This window comes from Pararge aegeria, chromosome 8, assembly GCF_905163445.1.
Source record: "Pararge aegeria chromosome 8, ilParAegt1.1, whole genome shotgun sequence".
In the NCBI taxonomy this organism is placed as follows: Eukaryota; Metazoa; Arthropoda; class Insecta; order Lepidoptera; family Nymphalidae; genus Pararge; species Pararge aegeria.
This window is the reverse complement of record NC_053187.1, coordinates 7,606,729-7,622,931: the sequence shown is the minus strand read 5'-3', so window position 1 is coordinate 7,622,931 and position 16,203 is coordinate 7,606,729. Positions and strand designations below refer to the sequence as shown.

The window sequence follows — 16,203 nt, the reverse complement described above, 5'->3', positions numbered from 1 at the left end:
TGTAGATACCCAGCCACGATTTACTATTTTTTCATGGGAACGTAGGAATACAAAAAACAGACAGTAATAGCTCGGTTTTATACAATTTCGATTCGATTCGAAATATTTTAGATATGTTAAATGATGACTGCATATAAAAAGTATATAAAAAGAATTATTGAATTAGTTTCGTCATTAAATGCACGGTTGTGTCTAATCTATATCACATAGTTAATATGGTTTCCGAACTTTATATAAGATCTACTAATGACCAATTATGTAGTCAGCGGTTAAAATAGCTGGGCTTTATTCCTGGCTTGCTTATTTTAAGACTGAAATCTTATTATTATCTCATATAACTAAAGTATGTTTAACTTCTGGATAAAATAGTTTTCTAACCATGCATTAGTTTCATAGTTTATCAATAACCAACGAACATAAAATAGATTTTATCAATACACATTGTATGGTGCCCTCTTCTAATGAAAATCGTGCAGTGTTCGGCCAGCCTTTTCTATTACGAAGTTATACATTTTTTGCGATATTTTATTTAAATTGTAAATTGAAACACTGTCAGTAATAGTCATCTACTCAATAAATCACTAACACAAGTTGACGGACATACAGACAACGTATCTACAACTTAATTCGCGGGATTTAGAATTATAACATTTACACTGGAGTTACTTCTACTTGGTGGTTTTTTATTCTGGTGAATCTAATCACAAGGTAACATAAATAATGTGATCAGTTTACAACACTTGTGATAGAAACTACACTAGTAATTCATTCATAATTTATTACCAGCGTCCAGTTAAGTGCCTATTTTCTTACTTCCTTTAGGTTTACCTTAGCTAACATTATCTATTAATGTCATTAGTCATTGAAATATGCTATATAATTTACTACCAGGTTTTTACCAGGTACTCAGTAGATATTAGACATATCTATTATTTGGGTGGCCGCTGTGAGACAAAAGACTGCGAAAATCCATTTAAACCACCATCCAACATCCCCATATGGAAGATTTAAACTTCTAGGCTATAAATTACAACATAGCTGACCAGATTACTTATACGGTTTACAGTTAGTTATTTACTAATAACCCTATTAGTAACAATAATAGTAACGTTTAACATAACCAACCAACATTTTTCTTATAAAGTAACATTACTGTAACTTTTATAGAATAACCATAAACCAAATATGCATTCATAAATCACTATTAGGTAAACATAACTACGTTGGAGTAATTGCGTGTCTCGTGGGAAATAAAACCCCGCTCTATTTGATTCTTAAGTAATTTCATTACCTTGCCTGGTAAATGAGAGTCATTTATGGAAACAATACAATTTTTACTTGAGAATATATGAACCGAAACACACACTGGGCATGTCTTCCGTTGCGTTGGTACTGCGCACTTTTACTTTTATATATTACGTCGCGTAAAGAAGCCAAACGATTAGCATTGTGTGCTGACTCTGCCAAGTTGTGTCAAAAGTGAATATGGATCTGCTAGAGTTAGAGCTTTATTAGGGGAATAGGTACAGGAAAATGATAGGACAAAAGCATAAACATTCGATGCAAGGATGCAAGTCACAATTCGCGTAAAGGCGTATAATATGCACGAAGAGGTAATCTGCCGCCCTACAAATCATATTCAGCGCGATAAATTAGCGTACCGCGACTGAGACCTGCAAAAATACGATTCGTTGGTTCCGGCACTTAAGTTTGTTTTCCACTACTTCATGTTATCAACTAAAACGACATCCTGCGCTCTTAAAAAAACTTTATATTATGCTCTTTAAATTTATAAGTAATCGTAAAATAAAAATTAACTTGTTTTATTAAGGCACTATAGAAACAATTACAAAAGGTAATAAAGATAAAAGTACCTATATTTTTGATACTTAAAAACCTATAAACCTATGAAGTACCTACCTACCTATATAACTTATACCTAGAATAATAAAAAACTTGAAAGGAATAAGTTTTAACGTCAACAAGACTCTATTCTATTTATATTAATGTATACAAGTATTTTATATTTAACTAGGAATTCAAAGACAACCTGCGGATAATATTAGTAAATAATTATTGTATTATTAATATGTAGGTGCACTTTATTCAAGAATTCGTTTATAGATCTCCTTTATATATCCCGTTTTACGTTTTCTCTGGAAATAAAAGCTTTTATAAAATCCTATATCCATCTCAAGAGTGCAAGCTATCTTTGTTTTCAATTTCAAGATTAGTTAAGCGATTCCTCTCGGCTCAATTGTAACAATTAAAAAAAAATGCAGACAGACAATCTATTGCTATTGTAATATTAATGTTTAAAAATTTTATTTGTAGCATAATATTTAAAGGATTTTTTTTTTGATAAATTGCCTGTATTGAAAGTAAATGAAACCTAAAGTATCCTATGGTATAGAAAACGTATTTCACAATGTTTGGGTATGAATGACGATGGTGCAGGAATGTGCAGTGTTATAGGAAGACATTTTGTGTTTTAAATTTAAGTATTCCGAAGTGATAATGATACCACAACGGGAAATCCTTAATTTATCGCTCCCAGTATTCTGTCCACAGTTCATCTAATTAGCACTGTTATGTTAAGTATTCTCGTTATAGAAGTATTATATCATAGGTTTTGACAATCGCCCAAAACCCAAAACTGATTGGTGCTAATTAAGTTACAATACTGACAGCTTATAAGGCATAATACTATCCTTTTTTAAACGTATATCACTAGTTTTGACTCGACGGTTAATTAGGTGTAGAGAATTTTCCTGTGTCATAACAAAATGTAGGGCACATTAACACCTGTTAATTTAATTCAGATATATTTTGTGTAGCACTTATTATTTTCTTTCTTAATTCTTAAAACTTAATTGAGGGATGTAAACTTTTGCGATTACACTTTCGCGGTATTTTTTGTTGTACTTACTTTAACTGTGAAAACGTATGTGAGGCATATGGCAAGCGTGGGGAAAGGTGACGACATCAGGAACCAGTCCTTAATTCTCGGGTCGCTCTGATTGTCCATCAGATCGTGGTATCCATCCACTATCCTTTTTATGATCTCCATTTTCACTGTAACAGAAACAAGAAGCTGCTAAAGTTTTGACAAAAATACGTCGTTAGATGACATTATCTTATTGAGGAATTAGGTCTTAGAAATTCACTTTTGTAGAAACAAAGTTAAGGGTGCCTAGAACACTATACGTCTACATAATTACCGTAATCAAAGTCGTTCGTAATATTATGCGCGTGCGTGGATACAATACAACGTTCGTGAAATAAATGGCAGCTATGCTGCAATTTGGTCAATTTCCCAAGAGTCGAGCGTCAAGTTTACCGAATGTCAGGGTGGACCGGCCCCCCTCTACGAGCACAAATCACCCGGCGAACGTATAATTCAAATTAGTGTGTGTATCCTTGTTAATTTTTGATCGCTCTTTCATTAATTAGCATACATAAGACGTTAGGATTAACGCTATGTTGATGTTTTGGTCCAGAGATAGTCAGATAGTTGCCAGACGAGAAAAAATTTCGTTTTTAAAAATTTGTTTTGCATGTAACGGTTTGCAAATTAAGCATTTTTTTATTTTTGGTAATTCCATGGTAGATATTTCACCGATTTCTATTTATCAAAGTGATAAATTATAATCGCGACATGTGTCATCTCTTTAAAAGGTGATAATAAAATTGTAATTTATAGAAAAACTGAGCCAATTTATGTCCCAGTGCTCTCTCCACTCCTTGGAGAGTGGACTCTCATAAGAAGAAGATAAAAAGATTATCTACTTGAGAAAAAGTGAAGAAAGAAGAAGAAACACTTCTTTGCATGTATAAACTATGGGAAATGAAACAGTAAGGAGTATACAGTACACAATAAAGACGTGCAAAGGCGGCCTTATTGCTGCAAGCAAGCAATAGTGCCCATGCAAGAGATCTTTAATTTTTCAAACGGAACGACACTTGAATAATTTCTGTAACTGAAGGCTAAAGTAGAATGTTTAAAAAAAGAGCACTTTAATTAAAACATTCCTCCAAAGAATCTTAAGTATTAACAAAAAACTTGTATTATTTGGCTTAATCAGGTCATCGTAGTCAGTAGAGTTACCAATAGATGCTCATAATTATATGCAAGGATAATTAATCAGAAAACTCGCCATAAGAGTGATTGAAATAAATTTTTGTCAAATACTCAACTAAATAAATTAAATGTTTTAGCTGATCACCCAAATGTTGAAATAAAAAATATGTTTATACCAAAACACATAAATATAATATTTATGTTATCTATGTGTGAATTCGAAATAACTACCCCTTTTGAAGTTTTAACGTGAATGTTTGACTTTTATTTATCTGTTTTTTGGCACCAAATTTAGCGGGCTTTTTTTATATAGAATAACTAGCCGTTTCCAGCCCGCTTCGCTGGGCGAATTGAAAAAGGAAATAAATTACATTTTATGTTTCATTTTTATTTATTTTTTTCATATTTTTATTATTCTCCTTTTTTTTTATTTTTGTATGAACATAAATAGGCCCCGCGGATAGAACTGTAAGCATCGATATTGTTTAGACTTACTCAAATTCCAAATTCCATCGATTTAGTCTGTATCTTTCATCCAGGTGATTTTTCTCACTAATATTCATTATAACTTTCAATGTGCAATCATTATAACATTTCCGTGCCTTTCTTCCAAAAATTAATAATAATTGACATGAAGAAAAAAATTTGAAATGAGCATTGAAAGTTTAAGTTAAAGTCATTGCAAGTCTCATATGTGAAGTTGAAATCTGTCTAGGTTCAAGTGCGACGAATTTTCTGTTAACTCTTATAGAAAATTAATTGTGCATGTTTTTTATGAATTCTACTGGAATAAGTAACTAAATTTCTTTTCCACATCTCATGTGCTTGGAAAATGCATTCATTTTAATCTGTTACATTTCCGCGATCCCGCAATAAAAGAATTCGTCGGTTATGTAGTGTGCAAAAGTAAAATGAATGTAAAATTCTTAGTCCGTTGATTGGATAGCTACATGTAAAGTTAAGTTTTTGAAACCTCTCAATGACTTTTTCTCCGCTGCCAAAAAGACGATTGTTGTAAGGAAATACACGAATATCCCTACATACACGAAGATCCCCACCAAATTTGGAGTCTGTAGAAGTTACAGGTTAGAAATAAATTTTTTTTATTGTTAACACCCACCCCCGCGAACCTTATTGGAGGTGATTCATTGTAAAATCCGCTCGAAGATCATTTTTATATTACATATATCAAATTCAAATTCAAAATTCAAAATTTCTTTATTCATGTAGGCCTATCACAGGCACTTATGAAGCGTTCATACATAATTGTTTACATAATTGTAACGGGATGGTGATAACTTCGTTCGCCAACTTAAATCTAAAGCTACGAGGGTTCCAAACGCGCCCTGGTCTAAGAAGAGCCCACAACAAACTTAGCCGGGTAAATTTATTTTTTTGTTATCACCATCTTCCAGTAAATTTAAATTAAGCTATGAAGCTAGAGCAATTCACACCCAAGCTTTTTTGTCGTTTAAATAATCCTTAAACACTCTCACTAAATTTGGAGTCTATAGGAGCTATCGCTTGGAAATTGAAAATTTTCATTGTTAACGCCCCCGCAATCTTCTTTGGGGTGGGATATCGTAAAATTTGTTCATAAATCATTTTTACATCACTTATAGAAAATTCCTACAAAATTTGGAGCTTGTAGGAGCTTTAGCTGGAAAATTAAAAATATTAATTGTTAATACCCACCCCCGCTACCCCCTGTGGGGTGAGCTATCGTAAAATTCGTTCATAGCCTATTTCTACACCTCTTACAGAAGATTCCTACCAAATTTGAAGTCTATAGGAGCTATAGTTTAAAAACGGGAATTATTCATTGTTAACGCCCCCGCAATCCCCTTTGGGGAATGAATTTCTTAAAATCTATTCATAGCTGACCTCTACATAGCAAAAGTAATATTCCTAACAAGTTTCACGTTTCTAAGTCTTATAGTTCCCGAGATTTCGTGGTGAGTGACTATATAGATGGGAATTCTTCGATTATCATCGAAATTTTTAACTTTTTATCGGGCTTTTTTAAAATTTTCTTACATACAAAACTTTCTCCTGACAATTCTGAAGATAAAAAAAAGCCTAATTGGTTCAGCCGTTCTTCACTACCGTGAGTAGATTCTTAGCTGAATGTAAAAAACCATAATCCGTTTAATACACTCTGTTGAAATCCATGAAAACAAAAGAATCAAGAGAAAATGCTTATCTTTTGTTTTTATTAGCGGGATAAATGTTCATAAAAGTAAAACAGCAATAAAAAAATGAAGGAATGTTGGAATTCAAAAAATAGATAGCCATAAACCATCTAGGAAAAATTTCGCATCGAATGGTGGTAGTTTCATGTCGATACGATCAGTGGTTTAGGCGTGATTGAGCCTCAAACGAAGACCATTTTCATTATATATATATAAGAAATTGGTTAATGAATTACCCATTACAGAGTTGGCTCTAAGATAGTCCCTCCCCCCTTAAGAGGTGAAACTGGGGATTTAAATATTGCATTTAAGTGTTGTTTTAAGGTTACAGCTATTAAAATCTCTCATTTAATAGTTTTAAATTGAATACCCTCACTAAAACAAAACAGCGGGCAATATCTAGATTATGAATAATAAACGGAACAAATCATAAATCGTTAATATTCATTATCATAAATTTTATTCATCTTTTAATATAATATCCGCCACTTCATAAAAACTCACGCAAACTGTTTTTTTTTTCAAAAAAATAAAATTATTGATTATTTTAAATTAACAAAACTGAATTCAAAACATTTTTTACTTGAGTTCGTTGATTCGCCTCTGTTCCAAAGGCTGACTTATGTTGAGAACGGTTAATTCAAACAAGCACCAAAGAGATCTCTTACTAGCAGCTACGCCTGCTACTTCGTCTCGTAGAATATCTAATTAGTAAATTGTTTCGGTCACAAACTCTTCCCGCCTCAATAATCTATGTTACTTTTAATAATCTATGTAGTCTATGACAGCGAAAAAACAATGTTATTCGTGATTATATATCTGACTAAATAATGGTCCGCTTTACACGATTCAGTAAATTTTTTCTTTATAGAAAACATTCAAAGTTACCCAAAATTAGTTGTATTGTATTTTCCTGTTAAAATTATAAGCACATATATATTATATACATTATAAATAAAATATAGATATAAATAAAATTTATTATAAACTCGAACACAAATTATTGGAAATGGCATACTGGGATCGGATTATTTCAATCTATTCCAATAATTTAAACGAATTGGTTTGATTTACAAGATCGCTAACCCTTTAGAAAAGCGTGGCCGGTGGCGAGTAGTTTCTCTGTATCAGAAGCTTAAAAATGAAATAGCGAAACCTTTTTATTATATTATACATTATATGAGAAAGAGAAGTTATGTACTCATAACTTCTCTCTCCTGTTTCTTAATTATGTTGATAATGATCCATATGTTGGTTTGTTTTTCCCCTATTTTCGGGTTAACCAGTGCACCATGTTCTTGAAATTACGTATTAAAGCTCGCATGATAAAAATGGACTTAGGATACTTTTTATCTTTTTATAGAATAAGTTTTACAGCTGAACTGAAAAAACTTAGATCCTGGATAGGATACTTTTTATCCCAGGGAAATAATATTTTTGTCTAATTTTAAAAACCAAAATCGAAAACGCAGATGAAGTCGCTTGCAACAGGCAGTGTTCTAATACGTTACTATTTACCGTCACCGAAGAAAAAGGCAAAATAAAGAAAGAATAAAGCAAAGCAAACTAAGAAAATCAAGCAAATATTAAGCCGAAAACTTTATAAATAATATACATAAAATACCATACAGGGGTTTCGAGTTTGTGAGCAACAGTTTTGGTATGTTTAAAATACGTGTATGATGAAAGTGGCCTTACATATTCGCATGTTTTTATTGAAATAGGACAATGCCTCTGTGCATCGCATAAAAATCAATTTTTGTGCGATGTCTTTATAACTTTACTCTATTTGTTAACTTTTTGCTTATTTCATGTAGAAATAAATCTATGGATTGAAGCAACTTGGATTGCTTATTAATTGAGCCTCTTACAAATAAATGAGTTTTGGACAACGGGAATCACACGCGCTTTGTACGTCTACAAACAGACAGCCAACATATAAACCTACCTAAACCTAAAAGATAGCGAAGTTTTCGCATTTCATTCAAATATTTTATATAGCTCGTGATTATAAATAGTCCCTTTACATGATGCTTCATCGCCAAAACATAATGAAATCCTATATCAAAAGTCTTACGACTTAAAATCCATAGTGATGAAGACATGCAATTTTTAAAATGACGCCATATTGTTAAAACAATGGCCAGTAAAATGAAACAAACTGTATTCTTTAGACAAAGAGTTCCATTTTCAAATGTTTTTATTACTTTTTAAACATTGTTTAATGTTTATGTAAGTAGCCAGTTCCAAAAAGTCATAGTGCGCCATACATAAAATAATATTGATGTTGGTATGTTTATTTCTTATAAGGTCCTCAAAGACCTTAGGCAGTGAAATAATTGTAACATAACTACTATAAGTTTTCCTCACTACCTTGAGATAGCTTAGTTTAAAATAATACACATTTTATTAAACCACAGCTTGCTAAGATTTTTCCGTGTAGGTATCATAATCCACCTAGTTAATACGTGGTAGAGGCCACCTTTCTCATAGCAGAGAAGGACATTTTTTATAGTGATAATTGACAGAAAAAGCAGTTCACTAGCTGATGGTTAGTGGAAAACTATCACCTCTAGACAGAGCAGCACTTCTCAAGACATACAAGAAACACGTTTTACAAATTGTTGCCCTGTGACCATCAACCTGAGGAATGAAACCAGAAAAATATGCCTGTAATAACACCGGCGACCACGCCCTTTAGAGTTATCCACTTAGGCATATTAGCAGTGGTGTGCACATGATATAAAATAAAGAATAACTCAAGTAAGAGTTCTAAAAACTTAAGGGTAGGCTTTTAATAACTCTTACAAAGCCTATCCACAGGTTTTTTATAACTCTCACGTGAGATTTTTTTCATTATATTTGATCTGCCCGTGTAGTGCACTGCACACTAGCACCACCAAAATTAGCTCGATACCAAATTATACCAAAATGGATCAAATCATAGACAGCCTGATTTCTAAGATGATTACTTATTTCATTTACAAATCAATTCAGCGAAGTCACGTTGTGTTTCTCAATGATAATAAATCGCAATCTATTTTGTTTCGACATGAAACTGACGGAGTCTTCATTTTACAGACTGCACCGATTCATGATGATTTGCATCATCTTTAAGGTTTCTACTTATTTATTATTTTATTTATTTATTTTTACATCTTGTTAGTACACACTAATAGATGGAACTACATTATGTATGGATAACTATAACACAAATGAATGAAAGATACCATTAAACATTATACAAGGCATGATATTAATACATTGAGATGTATAGTGGTACTCTGCGAATATTGAAATAATGGTCATTGAATTTTCTCAGAGTACCGCAACAATTCACGACACAATGCTGTCCAACTATCATGAAATGATCCCATTTAGCACTGCTGTCCAGTGTCCAAGAGCGCGTTGAATGACGACAATGCACCCGGTGTAGATGCCATGCTTCGTGCAACAGTGCTACATGAAGGGACCACGAACAATTTGTTTGGACGAAGGCTATTTGCTTTTGAGGAACGTATCCACACAGTTGATTATAAACATCTAGAGCAACGATGTCTCCTCGTAAGATTTGGCACAAAATTTTTAGTGGCTCATCTGACCAGCGATGCCTCGCGACGATAAGTCAACCTTAAAATTTAGACACATGCTGTCGCGGACTTTTCTTAAAACTTTGACATGATTTTATCGAAACGCAACACACGCAGCGGAAGCTCTCAAAATAAAAAAAAACCCTCGATTTTGAAAGATTCTTCATTAGCTTTATTTAACTTCATTGCTATGCTCCTATTGGTCTTAGCGTGATATAGCCTTCTTAGATAGATGGGCTATCCATCATTTAAATCATTTTTCAAATCGGAACCTTAGTTCCGGAGATTATTGCGTTCAAGTAAGCAAACAAACAAACTCTGCAGCTTTCTGTATAAGATATACAATTGTAAATTAATTTTTTGGTCATTCAGATCGGCTTAAATTTTCCCCTGGTTTCCATTACGTTCCCACCGAATGAAAATAAGTCGTCCTTGTTTCGAGGAACATTTTAGTTAGCTGCCTGAACCAAGGCCATTTGGTTAACCAACGAAATGTCGTCGAATGGCGATGATATTAAGCTGGGGGCCGCAGCTTTCATTATTGTAAGCAAAACCATCGTAAATATAAGAATTGGGTACGAGCGAGCATTCAAAAAGAAACGTACAAAACAAAGATCAAATGATGTAGAGCAAAAAATATAAAGATCAATAATCTAGTTGGTAAAGGTGCTGAGTGAGAATTGAGCTTGAAAAAACTTGGACTGTTAATAATCCATATAGTTATTTACAGCGAAACAAAAGGTAAACAGTAACTATGAGTTTCGAGGTAATTATTTGAATTTTTAGATAAAATAAAAAATAAGATTTAAATATGCAGACATTGTTGAGCAATATGGTTATTTCAAATTTTATTATTACAAGTTACTTTACTTTTATTGATATTTCTTCTCAAAAACAACTTTAATGTCTGGTGGGAGGTTTAAGGCGTAGCTAGTACCCTATCGACGAAGACGTGCTAAGTGATTTAGCGTTCCGGTACGATGTCGCGTAGAAACTAATTAAGAGTATGTAACGTATGGTTTGATACAACTCCCATGCCCCTAACAACACAAGGTGAGATTGCAGTCAAGAACATTCCTAACCCGACGACTCCTATAATGCATGAATAATTGCAAAAATACATAGTTGGAAATCACTACATTGATTTGGAAATTTGGAATTTGGAAATATTGAATGCTTTCCTTAGATATGAAATAAAATAGTAATATATACTAAATAAGTAATATATAATATGACGACTAAATTAATCTGAGACCAACTGTATATAACACACAGATGATAAACCGATAACGTTTTAATCGATAGTGATCAATCAATTCGCGAAATGGCTCCAAAGATCATATAGCAAGTAGTCATGACATGTTCATATACATATATTTGCAGGTACCTAAGTAAAACGCAAGTTCTTCAATCAAAACCATAAAATACCTACGAAGGCTGTGATATCATCTATATTTCATTATCAACATTGAACTTCAAAATCGGTGCCACGGTCCGCGCAGTTACCTAACAGTTAAAAATGTACAAACCACGCGTCTGTTTAACACGCCAACAGTATTATATAAAAGAGATGTCTAAGAACCGGCTATTTTTTAAAGTTCTTATGTTAATTATAGCTTTGGTTATTTTTAGCATAGGCACATATAAAAATAATATCTTTAAGGGCCGGTTTTCTATGTTTATTCATGCGTTAGAATATTAGACAATTTAAAAATCGGATCCTAGGTAAATAAAAAAGTTTTTTAAATAAATTTGATGATGACCGCGGTTTTTTATTTTCCGTGGCATCAAGAAATGTTCCTGAGCTAATAAGTATAATTTTTATCCTTCAATGTATTACTTACTTCTGTACAAGATTTTATCACAATAAATATCAAAATTAAAACATAAGTCATTCCATTGGTAAACCCTTAAAATTGATTTCCCAAAAAGCTGAAACAACCTATTTTAATTTCATAATTACACCAGCATCATCATCATCATTTCAGCCAGAGACTTCCACTGCTGAACATAGGCCTTCACCAAGAAGCGGCAACACACCCGGTCCTCAGCCTTCCAAATCCACCCACTCCCCGTCTCTCTATTAATGTCGTTCGTCCATCGTGCTGGAGGGAATCCCACACTACACTTGCTTGTTTGTGGTCTCCACTCTAGAACTGTTCTGATCCATCTCCCACATCGCACCAACAGCATGGCCTGCCCATTGACATTATTTCTGATAGTTTGGACTATCAGAGACTTTTATTATCCTGCGGATCTTATCGTTTCTGGTTCTGTCCTTCAGGCAAACTCCATACATCTTTTAAGAGCTCGTTATATCCTCTCTTTAGTTACAATAAGTTGCAAAATAGCGGTTAATTCACATACATTTTTACGCTCAGGATCACCATTTTATGAAAGAATTATAATATAATATTCTCGAAATATATTCTTTTATCCCTACGTCATTTGGAATATGTTGTACCCTTCGAGTCAGATAAAATGGAGTCAAATATTTTTTTTAGCTTTGCTGGTCCTTTTTTTACAAGACACAACAACATATTTTGACCGGATTTAGTAGCAGTTAAGAAACGGTAACCTTTGTAGAAATTACTATGCTAATAAAAAACAAAACCAGCAAAATCGTATTAGAATGCTTTTAACGCCTACTTACAACAATATTTTTTAATATTGTATTTAATCCTAACGACCATATTTCGGAATAGCGTCGAATAAGCTTAAGGTTTCGCAAACATATAAATGTGGCCGTGAAATTTAATGCTATGCAAAAATTATTGAAATGAAAGCAGTGTCACTTGTTATTAGTGACTCAAATGGGCACAAAATATTTGATATTATACACGTTGACATATAATTAGCTTTTACGGATATAATATGCGATTCACATATAAAGAAATAAAACAAACAAAAGTTTATTTCAAGTAAGTCTACCTCACAAGCAAGTACCGTTTCAAAATACAACTCAGTTCCCAGTTCCAATGATTCTCTCAATACGTAACCTAAATAAGAAGATTCTAAATCGCTGCACTGCTACACTAAACCAAATTAACAAGTCTAAAATCTGTATCACCTTCATAATAAGACTCTGTATTATCTTGGACAGAATTTTGCGAAATTCTGATAAAGATCATTTGTATATCTGCTTTAAACTTATCTCCGTAAGTAACTATGATTGAAGACTACATTTGACATGTATTTAAGTGAATAATTGATTATTATAACTAATAACTATTTTCCGGTATTTTGAAACCGGGCATATTATCATCTAGTCTTTAACTCTTAACTTAAACTGCTAAAAGGTTTAAACCTTTTTATAAGTCAACTTCAAGTATATATTACATGTGAATTTAAAGACACTAATTACAAGTGATATTTCTTTCAATACATGAAATAACAGGTATTGTGTGTTATCCGTATCACAACTGTCATCTAAAAATTATTGCGAACGTTTTTATGCGATGAATAAATAATTAATTTATATTTTTGTACTCGTTTATAAATAGAAGTGTTTGTATTTGAAGTGCTACTATTAGGGTTGATGATGCTAAATGTAATTCAACAAATAAATTGGTTCTTCCTATCTCATTACCTTGTTACAAAATAAATCTGTTTAGTTATTGCAGGACGAAAAGAACAAACACACTTTCGTATATTAGACAGAAGCAGCAGTAATTATTTGGCATAGTCGATGGAATACAATAAAACACAAAGCTAATCATGCTTTGTTGTAAACTAAGCGTTTAAACATCTGATCCTGTGATGCATTATTACAGGAGTATTAAATTAGTTATTGCCAGTGATTTCATTCGCGTTTATTTTTGAAATTCCCTCAGGAACCCTTTATTTTCTCGCGATAAAATGTGTCTTATGGCTGTCTTCAGGATTTAAACTATCTGTACGCAAAATTTCACCACGATAAGTTAAGCGGACTAGTCACGCATAGGTGGCAAATGCTATTTTTATTAGTTCCGCACGTAAATTTTCCTCACAGCTTTCCCGGGATAAATATTCTAACCTATGCCCATTTCCAGGGTGCATATAGGTGAGCTAAATTTCATCAACATCGCTTCAACGGCTGAGTCAAACAAAGATAGCAAAGACTATCGGATTTATAGTCATTATCCTTACTAATTATAAATCATTAATGCAAAATTGTGTTTGTCTGTTTGTTCTGCCTTCACGCCCCAACTAAGCAACCAACCATCATAAGGTTTGGTATGCATCTTCACCTATTATTACAAAGGTGAAAAGAATATGTGAGTAAGTGAATAACATAGGCTACTTTTTATCTCTGGAAATAAAAAGGTTCCTATGGAATTTGTAAAATCGGAATAAACTCTGACGAAGACCGCTGGCAGCGGCTAGTAACACTATAATTCAACTTTAATAATATGTATGTAAGAAAATAAGGATGCAATTAATAACACGTAAATTGACAGCCCTAGCTCAACGCAGTGGGTTTATTGCGCATTGACAAGAGAATAAGTGCGACCACCGCATACACACGACTTAAGATTAGTTACAATAACGGCCCTGAGCGACGGCCCTGTTCTACCCTACCATTATTACAGACCGTGATCTTACGGACAGTATCAGATCAGCCATGTATATCGCCGATCATAATCCCATGTCTAACCTTGTTAATACCGCATAAGTACACTTTGCATTGTTAATACCGCGTAAGTATATTATTCCAATTTCACTGTCGTTTATAGAGTTTCTTTAATTTTTAGACTTAAAATGTATATAAACTTAGGTTAGCCTTGTATGTCGTCCATCATAGTCCCATGCGTATCTAAACTTGTTAATACCGCGTAAGTGCAGTTTTTTCAAATTTCACAGTAGTTTATAGAGATAATCTTTAAGAATTTGAAAATGTATAAAAATCGAGATTAGCCATGTTTATTGTCAAACATAATCCAATGCGTTTCTGACCTTGTTAGTACGGCGTAAGCAATTTAACTGTATATCATAGAAATCCAGAGATATAATATCTATACATATAAGACTGAAAATGTATTCGAATATGAAATTTCATTCCCAGTTTTTTTTAATTAAATGAATATATCCTTTTAAACCTTCATTTTTAATATGATAATTGGCAGAAATATCAAGTAGGTACACACTAAAAATACACTTCAGTTTTTTTTCTAATACACTATGGTATTGTACAATAAATAATTAAGTCATTTTGACAGTTATGCCAGCCAGGCATGGGAAATCTCGCAAATTCGGTTCGTAGATATATCTCCAAGAATTGCAAAATCCGCCGTGAACAACTTACGCTGTTGTATTTAACACTATCTTACCCGCGACTTCGTACGCGTTTGTTTTTGTGCATCCCGTAGGAACTGTTTATTTGGGAGATGTGTGGAATTCAATTTATGTGCAGTTCTAAAGATATTTAAGTTGTGAAGTGTAGTTTTTATAAAAAATCTTTTTTAATAAGGTGATTTTAAAATAAAAAAAATAAAAATAGATTTTTGCTACAGGAAACACAAAAAATTATATTTATATTCACAAAAAATACTATGAAGCCTTACAGCGCAATCAATCGCTCAACCTACGTCACGTCATCTAATAATAATTTGATTATTTGAAATTTTGCCGAGATTATTTTTTGTTTACAAAGATTCAGTGTGTTTTGCAAATTAGAAGAACAAAAACAGTTTGAAAAACTCGCGATCGGTAGATTTTCAAAGCAAACAAATAAACAACAGACAATTTTTCTACCCGTCTAAAAATTTAAACAATCTTTCCATTCCTCTGTAATCCTAACTAATATGCGAAATACTTATAAGTGCGAAAGTATATTTGTTTGTATGTTTTACGCCCTTATTAAGCAACCAATAAACTTGATTTCTGGCATTTCAAGAGTTAGTAACATACTCTACGTCCTTAGGATTTTTATTCCAAGAAATCAAACGGTTCCCAAGGGATCTGTCAACATCCGTAATTAACGAGCATTTTGTTTTTGGAATTAACTCTAAAGTCAGTATTTATCTACTCTTATCTACTGATGAGTTCTTTCATATAACTGAGAAAGATTAACACGTTTATTTTTTTTACTATTGACTTATAATTGAACAATCATACTTGTACTTACTCGGAGTTTTGCGATGAAAATCCCATGAGTCTATGAAATACAACAATTACCATCGATTAGTTACGGAAAAATTTTGCACAGCACATTTTATAACCAACATGAAACCATAATTTTGCATTCTTTTAACACCACCCATTTATTCCTACCCAGCAACATTCCTACCAAAAAAAATATTATTAAAAATTAATGTCAAGTATTTCAAACGTATGTATAAAACTTAATAATTTATTCAGC

At 32.7% G+C, this 16,203-nt stretch overlaps 1 protein-coding gene across 2 annotated transcripts in view; it reads right to left on the bottom strand.

The window, feature by feature from the left end:
• The window catches only part of LOC120625554 (elongation of very long chain fatty acids protein AAEL008004-like), a 64,806-nt gene that overhangs the window by 26,315 nt on the left and 22,288 nt on the right, over positions 1 to 16,203 (bottom strand). The window contains exon 2 of one of the 2 annotated variants that reach the window (XM_039892606.1): positions 2,930 to 3,075. In XM_039892606.1, coding sequence (XP_039748540.1) covers positions 2,930 to 3,070 — 141 coding nt within the window. In that variant the 5' untranslated portion in view covers positions 3,071 to 3,075. Of the gene's footprint in view, positions 1 to 2,929; positions 3,076 to 16,203 lie in introns of those variants that run through there. The other variant, XM_039892607.1, reaches the window with a different exon arrangement.